General features: G+C 40.6%; 2 protein-coding genes across 2 annotated transcripts in view; both read right to left on the bottom strand.

Moving 5' to 3' along the window:
* Window positions 1-1822: 1822 nt before the first annotated feature.
* alkbh5 (alkB homolog 5, RNA demethylase) lies at window positions 1823-6640 on the bottom strand. Its single transcript, XM_053476476.1, has 4 exons — window positions 4953-6640; window positions 4084-4164; window positions 3033-3161; window positions 1823-2772 (listed from the first exon to the last, which is right to left on the bottom strand). The coding sequence occupies exons 1-4, from the start codon at window positions 5663-5665 to the stop codon at window positions 2583-2585; spliced, it is 1113 nt and encodes a 370-aa protein (XP_053332451.1). The 5' UTR covers window positions 5666-6640; the 3' UTR covers window positions 1823-2582.
* A 2375-nt stretch (window positions 6641-9015) lies between these two features.
* The window catches only part of myo15ab (myosin XVAb), a 45296-nt gene continuing 41206 nt past the window's right edge, over window positions 9016-13105 (bottom strand). The window contains exons 63-67 of the mRNA XM_053476797.1: window positions 11896-12029; window positions 11414-11547; window positions 10832-10965; window positions 10592-10732; window positions 9016-9377 (exon numbers count right to left, since the gene is read on the bottom strand). Coding sequence (XP_053332772.1) covers window positions 9276-9377; window positions 10592-10732; window positions 10832-10965; window positions 11414-11547; window positions 11896-12029 — 645 coding nt within the window. The 3' untranslated portion in view covers window positions 9016-9275. The remainder of the gene's footprint in view (window positions 9378-10591; window positions 10733-10831; window positions 10966-11413; window positions 11548-11895; window positions 12030-13105) is intronic.

Here is a 13105-nt window from a genome sequence, read left to right as displayed (position 1 = left end):
TGGGCCCTGGTGTATAATGAGATAAAAATGTTCTAAACATACACATACAAGAACATTATCACTGTCAAGTTCTGCTGATGCGTATAGATGTGTCTTATTCTCTTAGTTAAAGACGTCATAGTGTGCTAAAGACTAAAGCTGTTAAAAGAGGATCTTTTTTGTAATATTTATCAGTGACTTATTTCATCAGCCTTAAGCGAGTAATGGAAGGGAAAGTGAGCAGGGTTAATTTACCCTGGCTAATTAGGGCTAATTGTTTAATTTATGAACAATAAGAATAAATAAACAGGCAGAAAACACAGTAATGGTGCTGATTTATTTTTTTTATGTTATACATACTGTATAATACAGAAAATGTGTGTGGCCAAAGAAGCTACTTCTGAAATTTCTGCAACATGGAAGTGACCAATCTGAATTCAAAAAACGTAACTGACACTACGGACATAAAAGGGGATGAAATTGTATCTAGCAAAAAATGTTTCTTTTTATCTAATAAAATATATATGTTAATAAATATTTACTAAAAATGCAGCATGGATCAGGAGATAAGAAGCATTAATTATTAAGAAAAATGGTGATCTGATCTAAAAAAATTCACTTTTTCATTCCTTCGAGCTGCGGATCCTATTCCAGCACGGCCATGCATGATGTGCCCCACGCTGTCTGACTGCACCCAGAGCCGGAGATTGATGGGTCACCTGACTTGAACCCTCGTCCTGAATCGGCAGTGCAGAGGAAACCTAAACAGGCTTTCTGTCTCCTCATGCATGTGATTTACTCAGGATTAACTTGACTCAGAACTATTATCACCCTTTTAAAGTGGCATAGTGCCCTGTGTTATAAACACTGTCATGTGAGAGAACTTTCATCGCTAGTTATATTTAGACAGCAGCACTGATGCAGCATTGCAGGTCGTTTTTCGAAAGCTAGGTTTTATTTGGATGGTTTGCTTCCTCTTGCCTTTTAATCTGATTATCCACCAGTGTTTACACCTTATTTATTGAAACGTGTACAATTTAGATGAATACAAAATGTTACTGTTCTCACTTAACCATAAACCCTAACCCAGAATATCAATAATGTTTATACCTAATGTATAAAAACATAGCTGTTTATTCCCCTTGTCCAGACTCATCGCAGCTAATTATCTGTAAAAAAAAACAAAAAAAAACTAACAACAACAAAAACATTTTAAAATGTTAAATAGTTGATGAAAGTTTAATGTAGAACTTAACACCGCCCTCTGGATTGTTTAACTGTCTGTTGATTTTATTGTTACTGTTTTTATTTTTATCCCTGTGACTTCACAACACACACAAAAGAAACATGTACAACACAGAATTTTTAAAAAACTCACTCGTCTCTTTTAATTTCTTTGCAGGCCTGTACATCTGTGATGCAAAAATACACATTTATCATCATTCGAGCCACAGCACAACTTCTCGTCTTTTTTCCCCCGCCCAAAAACAAACAAAAAAAACAGAACATCATTACTTACAGGCATGAACAGAAAGAAAACAAAAAACTAAAATTTTAATCAGACTCATGGCTTTAAAGTCCGCGATAGCTTCACGCAAATTAAATACTCAGTTTCAACTCCGTCTGAACCGACAGGTCTTAAATCCTTCTTTCAAAATCCCACAAAATAGAAAAAGTCCTTCGTCTGAATCCAAACAAAAAAAAAAAGAACACAAAACATATTGTCTCAAAATATCATATTTAATTCAGTTTTTTTTGCACATCTGTAGTGATCATACTAAATAATCATTTCTAATCAAACCTGAAAGTTTCCACTCTGTCTTCTTAAATAAATCAATCTTTGTTTTGTTTTTTTATTATTAGATCAAGTACCTTTCTTTAGGACTCGTGATCATCTGGAAATCAGCACTCCGTACTTCGGATTAATTAAATGAGAAGAAGTGGGCGTGTCTCAGTACTCGCAGAAGTTTTTCGTGTTCTACCTTGTGCTGTTTAATCGTCATCACCGGGTTATGTGACCTGTAAGAGGATACTGAAATTTCTCCCACTTGTGATGTTTTCTGATTGTTTGAATCATAAATCGTAAAAACGTGTCACTTGGCATCATTTACTGTCTGAGATTTTTTTTGTGTTTTTATTTCTGAGACTTATTTTCTGAGAATATTGTAAATGAGGTCGGGATCGATGCACCCTGTCACACACGCCGCACACACACTGAAAAACTCCAAAAATGTACAGTTCCTTCAAACACCGAGCTCCAGGTCGCGCATTAAGGTGCTGAAAATTGATCAACAAACAGCCTGACGCAAAAAAACAAAACAAACAAAAACAAATCCCCAATGGGAAACATTAAACCAGTTTGTATTTGTATCTGATTGTGTTGCTGCAGAGGTTTGAACCGAACGCTGTGACGCTGTAAGACCTTCAACTAAAAACGCGCTCTGTTCTTACAAAAACGATATAAATAAGAGCGAGCGCGCCCACAGCAGCGCCCGTTCCTCACTGGGAACCTCACATGTGCTGACGTTTAACGACCCGTCAGATGTGACTATGCTTTTTTTTTTTTGTTATTAAACTAACAGTCGATTGTTGATTATCGTTCGTCAGTGGCGTCTCATCTTCACACGGCGAGATGACGGCGTATGTTCAGAGTGTGACGGAGCGTTCACGACTCTCCTCCACGAGTTCTCAGAGGAGCCGCCGTCGTCCTCGTCCTCATCGTCACCGTGACGACTCTGCTGGAGGAGGAGAGAACGCCTGTGCTGTTCTTTATCCATCTCTAATATACGAGGTCTGAAACACAGAGAGAGAGAGAGAGAGAGAGGTGCAGGGGGTGTTACAGTTACCATGCCGACGCTGATTACTTTTCTATAACGGCACATCCTGAAGTGTTTCACTCCTCTTACACCACACACCATCGGGATCTCTTTAGTTATTTCAGGTTTGTTTGAGTGATTAATGCGCACCTAGCACACACACTCTCAAACTTACACGCTCTCACGCTCTCTCTCTCTCTCTCTCACACACACACACACACACACACACACCCCTACCTGTGTGCAGCATCTGGGTCGGCTTTACGGTGTGAGCGCTTTGCCTTCAGGACGTGTCGTCTCTCAGACGTCTGACTGGAGAACAGATCGAGAGAAGCCGTGTCCAGACGAGGTGCGTTCGGTCTCGTCCTGAAATCAACCAATAAATAAAATACACACATTATTTTTTTTTATTATTTGAAAAAAATTATAATTTAGTCCTGTCCAATTCTTTTTCCCCGATTTTCTCCCCAATCTAGTTGTGTAGCCAATTTCTCCGCGTCACTAGGAGGCTCCCACATTAAGGCTACTACTACCACTCAGTCGGGAGGGCGAAAGCAATCCCGTGTTTCCTCCGAACCATGTGACGCGAGCCGACCGCATCTTTTTTTTGACTGCTCGCTCACACACCATTAGGGGCGGAGTAACACACTTGGAGGAAAGCGCTAGCCGCTCCTTCCGCATGCGCGAGCTCACATATGCCCCTGATTGGCTGTAGAGCCGTGATTAATGTGGGAGTACCTCTCATCCCTCCCCTCTGAGAGAGCTCGGCCAATCAGCTCTCTCTGTGCCTCCGGCTGTGAGAGGAAAACAGCATCACCCGGGGTTCGAACCAGCGCTCCCTCAATGCTGATTCGAATAAAATTGAGAAATCAAAACGTGTGTCGAGCAGAAGAGGGCGTGTCCAAATGAAGCGTCGCGTCGAGGTGCGTGTCGGTTCCCTGGTAATCATGTGACCAGGGACAAACGAAGCCTTGTGCTAGCTGGAATCGCCTGACTGATTTAAATAAAGATTCTGAATTTTTTCCCCCCACAATGAACTTTTCACATTTATTCTTATATAATATATGAAGAAGGGAAGCAGACAATCTTTTGGTTTATACTAATGACCTCAATCTATCTCAAACTCTAGTGTTATTGTTTCTAGGTTTTTTTCCTTCATCTCTCTTTTCTCGGCGATATATGAATCAGCACAGAAAAGAATCGCGGCTCATGACTGAATCGTTTCCCCATCTGTAATACACAGAGTGAAGTCCTGATAAAAGCTGATCAGAATAGTTTATCTACTCACTTCCTGAGGATGATGACGGCTCGGCGCTGCTTGATGTCCTGAGGCCGGATGCAGTGTGTGATGTCATCAGCCGCGTATCCGCTGTAACGGAAAATCAGGACAGGATCAATTATAAAGTACATAAACATAATTTATCTGTTGTTTCAGTTAAACTTAAAGGGAATGATGGTGCAGCATTTTTTTTTTTAGTCTAGCTGCACTGTACCACAGAAAACCCTGTTTCTCATCATGTAGCTGTTAAAGTGCACATGGCCATACTTCTATTACACTTAATAATAACAATTAGAATTTATAATTACACTAATTGAAGGATTACAGCATCTTTGTTTCTTTTTAAAGCTTCCCTGCTGCTGTTGTCCTGATCCGCGACACAGCACAAAAAACCCTGACTGTTATCTATATAAATAAAACAAAGTTTTTTTTTCTGTAGATTGATCAGAACTCATTCTTTCAATGATATCTTCATTGAAAATTTGCTCTGTCTGTATGTAAGATCAAAGTTTAATCTGCACCATAACTAAATGTAGAGTAAAAGTGATGTTATAAACAGTTATGTGTGAGATTTAATAATCTACTTTAAAATAACCTACTAATGTGCTACTGTCTGAATGTAAACAAACACCTGCACCAATAGATATTAATTAGAAAAGATAAAGTGAATATTTTTACTGGGATTAGTTCGTATTTTCACTTTGACTTAAAAACAGACAGATATAAACATGGGCTTTAACCTGAAACATTATTATTATTATTATCACTGATTACATTAAGGATCAGCAGATTATTTTTAGCTTTAACCTCTGAACTCTCCTTACACACTAGCCCAGGTGTGCCCAGGTGTGCCCAGGTGTGAGTGGGCGGAGTCTGACCTGAGTAAGGTGACGCTGCCGCGGCGCACCGGGAGACACAGCACGGGCTCGGACACGCGGATGGGTTTGAACTGGAACTTGCAGCCGAAGCAGAGCGCGCTGTCGCTGAAGAACGACACGGACACGATGGGCCGCTCGAAGATGTGGATGGGGTCGACGTGGGACACGATGCAGCCGCCGGGCTGGTAGTCGTTGATCACGGCGCTGTTGACGAAGCCCTCGCGGATGATGCCGCGCGCCACCAGGGGCTCGATGACGAGCTCGTGCACCCAGTCCGGGATCTCGTCCACCTCGCCCTTGGAGTACAGGCGCTCCTGGCCGGGGCCGCGCTTCTCCAGCTGCGCGCCGTACGTGTAGCCCTCGCCGAAGAAGTACTTGTTGCGCAGCGGCGCGCGGTCCACCGTGTGCTCGCGGTACAGCCCGCGCGCGCCGCGCGCCACCACCTCGTCGATGCGCGCCTCGATCTGCGCGCACTCGTCGGGCGTGAACACGCGCGTCTGCGTGATGCCGCTGCGCACCTTGCGCGCCTGCGACGCGCGCGAGTCCGCGTCCTCGTCTCCCTCCTGCTGCGCGTCCCCGGTGTAGCGGCGCGCGCGCTTCTTCGCCCCGCCGCGCTCCGAGGAGACTTTCTCAGGCGCGCTCTGGTTCTCCCGGTGCGGGGTCATAGACTTCAGCTTGTCCCGCAGATCCATGAAGCCACCACCCGCAGACATGTTCGGTGGTTTTGCGGTCTCCTCGCGTTTGCGCTGCGGCGTTTTTTTAAAAAATATATTAATTTAATTGTTTTGATAAAGCGCGTTCACGTGCCCATGTTAGTTAGTTTATTAGCGACACTAATGCAGCGTTCAGGCGCTCCTCGTATTCCTGTAATAAGGAGTAGCCTTTTCCCCCTCTTTAGTCTAAATATTACACTTTATAATCTAATAATAACCAATATAATTTATGAACATTCACATATAATAAGCATTTATATCGGATTTATTTTACAAAAAACATCCAAACAGTTACGTATCCTATATAAAGATATAAAAATACCCAAACTTTTTTCCCCTAATATAAAAATATATCTATATTTATCGATAAAAAAAAACACGCTTTACCTACCAACCAGCGGCTCTGAAACTGAAACTAACACTGTATAACAACTTCATTGAGTGAAAATATTAAGCTGTGTTATTAATTAACTCTAAGTGGGAAATCCGTAATGAACCATCATTCCGAGAGAACTTGAAGGCAGCATGAACGACGTGACTGAAGGCACGGTGCGGGTCAGCTGCGCGTGCTAGTGGCTAGCTTAGCAACCCGAAGAGAAATAAAAACATAACTCTGGTGTTTGTTGTTGGTCTTAAACTGACATGCTTGCACTTAAAACGCTTTCGGCTCAATGTTACTCTCTAAGTAATACAAAGTTAAGGTCTTTCGCTAGCGAGATATTTATTTATAACTAGGCTTCCAGCACATTTACACAGACTGCAAACCTGACTAGCGTGCTAACTCGGCTACAGCTAACTAAAGAGCGGCTCTGATTAAAGCGGTGTCGCTAATCCGAGTTTCAGTGCAGTAATGAAAACAAATCCCCGTTGATCAGGTTGAGTTCTGGAGCCCGAGTGTTGCATTCCGGTGTGTAACGGGGTGCCGTAAAACGGTGCACAACTCGCTTACCGTAAACTGTTTTGTGCGCTGCGCATGCGCGGTACAAGCACGTGAACGCGCGGAGAAGGGTGTGTTCGTTTTGACACCGATGTGCGCAGCCTAGCTTAATGCTACATCCTCAAAAACTCTAAAGGCCAAACGTGTGTGAACCCACCTAAAGCTAACTCATCAAACAGAAAAGAAACAATGTTACTAATCAGTAGAGATGATGAAAAAATAAATTAAATTATAAATAACTTTGATATTTACGGTTTTGTCAGTAGACTGTAATTACTATGTCCAAGAGCATTTGTTAATATTGCACAGTAATCCAAGATATGTATGTAATATTGTATTACCTATTTTATCGAGATGTAATATTGCAATTATCATATTATTAATACAGGTAAGTATTATTGTCCTATTGTGTTACTGTTACTGTCAGTGAATATCCATATAGTGTACGAGTTACAGAGAAGAGCCTGAACAGACCACAGCGTAAAAAAAAACAACACTCGCCACTACGGTTTCATAAAACATCTGTAGAATGGTGTTACAGACATTAAAAGACCTGAGCCTTCGAAAAAAGTACATCCGGCTCTGTCCTTTCTTGTAGATTGCTTCTCCTAAAGTCTACAACCATCTCCTTTGTTTTCCTGATGTGATTACGCTCGCACCAGAAAACGAAGTCGTCCACTTCAGACAGGTACTCAGAGGTTTCACCATCCTTTATACCTCCAACAACCACAGAGTCGTCAAAGAACCTCTGCAGATGGCATGACTCTGAGTTATATCTAAAGTCGGATGTATAGAGGGTAAAAAGAAACGGAGACAGTACCGTCCCCTGGGGAGCTCCGGTGCTGCAGATCACTGTCTTGGACACACAGTTCTGTAGTCGGACATACTGGGAATGACAGGTCAGATAGTCCACTATCTAGACACTGGGCTGCAAAGAATCACATTGAAGTACACTGAACTGTCAACCTGTGTGTTGTGAATACAAAGCGGTACAGGTTGAAGTTGCCTTTTCTCAAACCGCAAACCAGTCCTCATGATCCGAGTCGTAAGCTCAGCAGATGCTATCGACCAGCGCGAGGACTCAAAAGGCAGGAAGCGAGTGCGCTTCACTCACATTATGCTACAAAAATCTAATTTCTAATTATGGGAGATACTCATATGCATAATAACTATCATTAGAGAGACCATGACCAGCTTGTACACTTTGTTTTTCTTGAAGAAGAGATTTCGATGAAGTCATCGCACAGTTGTAATAGAGAAAGAACTCATAACCAAAGAGGGGATTTGATACAAATCAGCTCTCTGCACTGCATGCAGTCTATAATGCAGTTAGTCACCGGTTGATTACATTTCTGATCTCATCAGTATAACGATGGAGAAGCTGACTGGCAGTAAACAGTGGTGCATGCCACGCCCTGCTACGATTAGCCGGATAGGTGTTAGAGCCTGATGGTGGAAGTAATAAATTAATCACAGTAAACAGGTTATAAGAGTAAGCTCATAATAATAAAATTAATGCATACCAGGCCTCTTGAATCATTCTGCCCCCCCTCGGCATAGGGACGTCACGCCTCATCAATTTTCACTTTTAGAATTTTAAGGTTAAGTGAGGTTTAATGTCTATTTATTTTATATTTTACTTCATTTACATGTCTTTTCTAAATGTTTAGGTTGTTTTTATATGCAAAAAATATTAATATAGTGTTGGAAATTGGTAATATTTTTGGGTGGCTGGAACAAATTATCTGCAGTTACATTATTTCCTATAGGACAATGTGTTTCACAATAGGACATTTCACCTTAAGAACTCACCTTAAGGATGCATGCTACGTTCCCTCCATCTTAGATTTCTTTTCATGCTGATATTTTAGCAGATTTATTTACAGACATGAAAGCGATTTTTGTTTTGGCATTCACACTTTGGAAGTGCATTTATTTCATCATAATAATATTAATAATTAAAACTTGTGTGTTCTTTCTTAGCTCTAGAACAAACATTCTCTAAAGTTTTTAAAAGAAAAATCTTCCTGGAAAATCGTTAGCGCCGATGCCATTGTCTCGCAGCCACACTTCGTCTTAGTTTCGTAACAAATTCTGATAGCGGAATATTTTTGGATTATAAGAAACAGCAACAAAAAAAAAAAAGGAAACAAATCAAAAAACATTAGTCATTTAATATATATAATAATAGTATATATAAGGTTGTTGTATGTGTGTGTTTGGTCATAATTTGCTTACAGTTCGCATAAATACATAACCACCTACCTGTCAGATATTTATTCATATAAATAATTCACAACTCTGTAGAAAATTTCATAGATTTCATATAAATAATAATAATTTTTTGTTTTGTATTCTCCTGAGTAGCAGTTTGTGCGTAAACACAAAACACCATACACAATCACACACATGGCGTCACAGAATGGCGTAAATATACTGTATATTTACACATTTCATACAAAATTTGCATAGTCCTACGTTATATACATCAAACCAGTCGTGTCCTGTTTATATAAACCTTCATCAGGAGTGTTTGGAGTTAATACGACTGTAAGAGTCAGCATGGAGCAGGATGACGTTCAGTTCCAGTCGCCGTTACAGTTGACTTGCTCGTGTTGTCTTGTACAGTGTTGCTATAACGACTGCATGGATTATGGGATGGCAATAGTGCTATTATAGGAGCGTGATTTCACTTGGAGGAAGCGTGAGCCGTTTCTCTTGACGTAGCAGCAGATTCTCGACGTGCATGGCGATGACACGACAAAGTTCCAGCCCCTGCAAACAAACACAACGCATACGGAATAACATAAAGGAAATATGTGTGTGTACTGTATATACTGTACAATGACTCACATCCTGTGATTGGTCACTTAATGAATGTAATCACCTGCACTGTGTTTGATTTGTGATCAGTTCACCTGATATTTTCTGTTCTGTTACTGTTCTGTCTCGTCTTCGTGTTTTTACCCTCGCCTGTTAGATGTTTTATAAATCTGTCCTACCCATAAATCCGTCCTACCCATAATTCTGTCCTAGCTAAACTTATCGCACATACGCATACCAAAAAATACGTCAGGTTTCGCTGCCCATAAAGCCATGCTGCTGCTGCTAGCGACTTGTGGGATGAATATTTCTAAAAAATTTTCATTTGTAATATTTTTATTGTACATTAAATTTAATTAGTGTTTTTAATTTAACTTGTAAATGACTCATCAGAAACTGCTACCAGTGTGTCAGAAAATGCTACCTCCAATAAAACTGAGTGTCTTATTTGATATATTATTAAATAGGAACTTTTTGATAATGTGAAAATAAATCTTAAATATGAGCAAATTTATCCAATAGTTCTTCATTTAAAAGGTTGTAATTAAGACTGTTCTTAGATGTGATAAAAATGCCAGTATATATCATATTTAAATGCTGAAATTACTCAAATGTAATATTATATAAGGAAATACATCATACATTTTCCCTTGCTAAGTATTAAATCACCAGGGAACGCGCGGCACGTAGTTATCACGATACTCATGTGCTGATTTGATTTGTGTTGCGATTCTGTAAATAACATATTTATTTATAAATATCCTGATTTTATATTAATCTCTTTTATTTATAATTCTAAACAACCTTCACAAATAATCTGCTTGTATGCCACAGGATGCTGCCTGCCTGCCAATGTGTGAATAGTCTAGCTGACGCCACCTGCAGGATTATACACAAATTGCAACACAAATTTCCACTTCCAATGCAAACATGCATAGATAAATTAACATTTAATGTAAAAAAATTTTTTTTTATCAGTGTGGCGTGCAGAAATTGTCACACAAAGCAATCGGGACACGTCACTGATTTGATTTCCCCCATCTCGTCTATTTATTATATTGAACACTAAAGACGTCGACTATGACGCTGCGATTCAACGCTAATAAATCCCACACTTGGTTTGTCACATCTTAAAATGTGTGTGTGTGTGTGTGTGTGCGCGAGACCTGTTCCAGCTGTAACTGTGTAGTTCTGTGGTTCCGCGTGTCCCCGAGTAAGATGTCCACGTACGGGTAACTCTTTCCCGCGCTGGGCCGCTGCGTGTACGCCGACTGAACCAGCTTCAAAGGGAACTTCACCAGCACCGCCTGTAAAAGACAGAGAATAAACCATGACTGTTTTTTCTCTCAACGCTCGTACAGGTTTCCGATTTATTGCTATAGTTTTATTTTTTTAGAATCACGTACATGAGTGTCTGTGTGCAGGAAGTGGAGGCCATTTTGATTGACAGCCAGGATGCATGGGGTGGAGATGGTGCTGTCGTTACTACTCAGGATGTAAAAGAACGACGATCCGAACATGGGGAACGCGCACACCAATCCTGGAATACAAAACACACACACACACACACATGACTAAAACAATGCATGGTCTTCTCATTACTGATCTCATGAAGTCTTTTGTTCCCCTGAATTAAACCACATCACATCAGTGAGTTTATTCTATTAACTAAAGACACACGCTACTTCTCTGTCCTGAAGCCGTTTACAGAACAGCTCAAAAGTACCTCTGAAACTGGAGACTCCTTCCAATGTGGTGAAAAAATAATCACACAAACATCTCCCTACACAACAATCCAAACTTAATCAAATGCTTTGCTTCGATTCTGTATCACATGTTCTCAGAGCGCTGTGGTGTAAGAGGAATAAAACACACACTGACATGGTCTTATAGAAAAAAAAAATCAATAACACAGAGATATCATTTAAACATACTGTTCAGAATTAAAGTGTGTGTGTTTGTGTGTGTTCGCATGCAAATGGAAATACCCAGGAACTGAGATCTGGCCTGATGAGGGCTGAGGCTCTGCACGGCGTGTGTGTGTTGTGTAAGCAGGTGCATCCACTGCTGAGGTCCCTGTCTGCTAAACACCTGGGCTGGAATATATTCCACCAGCTCATGACTAGACACACACACACACACACACAATCAGAGCATGTTACAGAACGGTCTTATTTTGCCATTAGTCATTGAAACACAATCATGAATAAATAAATAACAGACAGTCTGATCACGTCTCCGGCGTTCTGAGAGAACTTTCTACTTTGATGGTGTCCAAGCGCTAGTGACACACTGGGATAAGTGCATTAGTGTATCAGGAGATTATATGGAGACATAAAGGGAGTGTTTACTCTCATGACTGCGTTCTGTTACTATCGATCGAACTTGAGCTCATTCTAAACATCTCCCCAGGACTGCATGGTGTTGTGAGTTAAACAGCGGTGTGTATGAAAGCTCGGTGTGAGCGTACATGGTGGGAGCGCCCATGACGTCCTTGGCTCTGTGCTGCAGCGCAGCGAGTTTAGCGATCTGATGAAACTGCTGATCGCTGACTTTCTCAGCCGGGAGAACGCTCAGTAAACCTTTCAGGTAGTCCGGGAGAACCTGTACACACAAACCAAACATCAGGAAGTTAATGCAGGAAGTTAAGACTGAAGTCTGTAATAAGACTCTACATTATCTTATGATTTTATGCAGACTTATAGAAGTTAACCTTTTGTTTTTAAATTTGCACAATATGCAACGCTGCATGAAACTGGAAATAGTGCTGAAGATTAATTTATGCAAAGTGCAGACTGCTGACCTGCACAAAGTCCGCTCTGATTAAACAGTGTTCAGTGCCATTTCAGTGTCTCGTCTTTACAGAAGCTCTTAGTGTTTGCTTGCGTCTCTCTCTTTTAGCTCCGTCTCAGCCATGGTTATGATTTAATTATTGTTATAATGAGGCCTAGTCACACGACTTAATACTTAAATATTAAAAGATCTGTAGCTTTCCTGGGAATCAGAATTTGGAAAGTTTGAGTGAGAAATATGTGTGAAGTATGTGTGTGGAAATACAAATAGAGGAGAAGAAAGAAAGTATTTAACGGGTTTGTTAATGGTGACTGGCTTAGAAAAGAGGATTTAAACTGAAATGAGGATAAAGATACAGACCAGAAGATGGCGGTATTGCCAGAACTCAACAGTGGAAAGTGGAACCTTGGATTACGAACATAATCCGTTCCGGCAGTAGGCTCGTATTCCAAAACACTCGTAGACTAATTCAGATTTTCCCATAAGAAATAATGTAAACTCAAATTATTCGTTCTACAGCCCAAAAAAATAAATACACAAAAATGATTAATACAAAATATAAAGTAAAAATAAAACAAATTAACCTGCACTTTACTTTACTTTTATCTTTAAAAAAAAAATTCTGACAGATAAGTGTTTCCGTTTATGCGCACAGGCGTTGTTTGTGTGTGTGTGGTACGGTGTGAAATTATGTGCGCGCACACAACGACACAGAGAGAGAAAATGGATCTTTAACGTCTCTAATGAGACTCACTGTTGCTTAACACGCACGCTGTACACACACACACATACAGACACAAAATAAACTATGCTTTACACACACACGTGGTCACAGTGTTATAGTAAACAGTACACACACGCACGGATGTTAATTATACCAGTGAGAG

This window comes from Clarias gariepinus, chromosome 18 (genome assembly GCF_024256425.1).
Source record: "Clarias gariepinus isolate MV-2021 ecotype Netherlands chromosome 18, CGAR_prim_01v2, whole genome shotgun sequence".
In the NCBI taxonomy this organism is placed as follows: domain Eukaryota; kingdom Metazoa; phylum Chordata; class Actinopteri; order Siluriformes; family Clariidae; genus Clarias; species Clarias gariepinus.
This window is presented reverse-complemented; position numbering and strand designations above follow the sequence as displayed.

Bases quoted from the DNA above. Each gene is read 5' to 3' on its own strand.
- alkbh5 (XM_053476476.1), bottom strand. From the start codon at position 5,665: ATGTCTGCGGGTGGTGGCTTCATGGATCTGCGGGACAAGCTGAAGTCT. The intron at 3,162-4,083 runs GTGAGTAGATAA...GGTTGATTTCAG, and splicing joins GCCGTCATCATCCTCAGGAA to GACGAGACCGAACGCACCTC. The intron at 2,773-3,032 runs GTAGGGGTGTGT...TCTGTGTTTCAG, and splicing joins GACCCAGATGCTGCACACAG to ACCTCGTATATTAGAGATGG.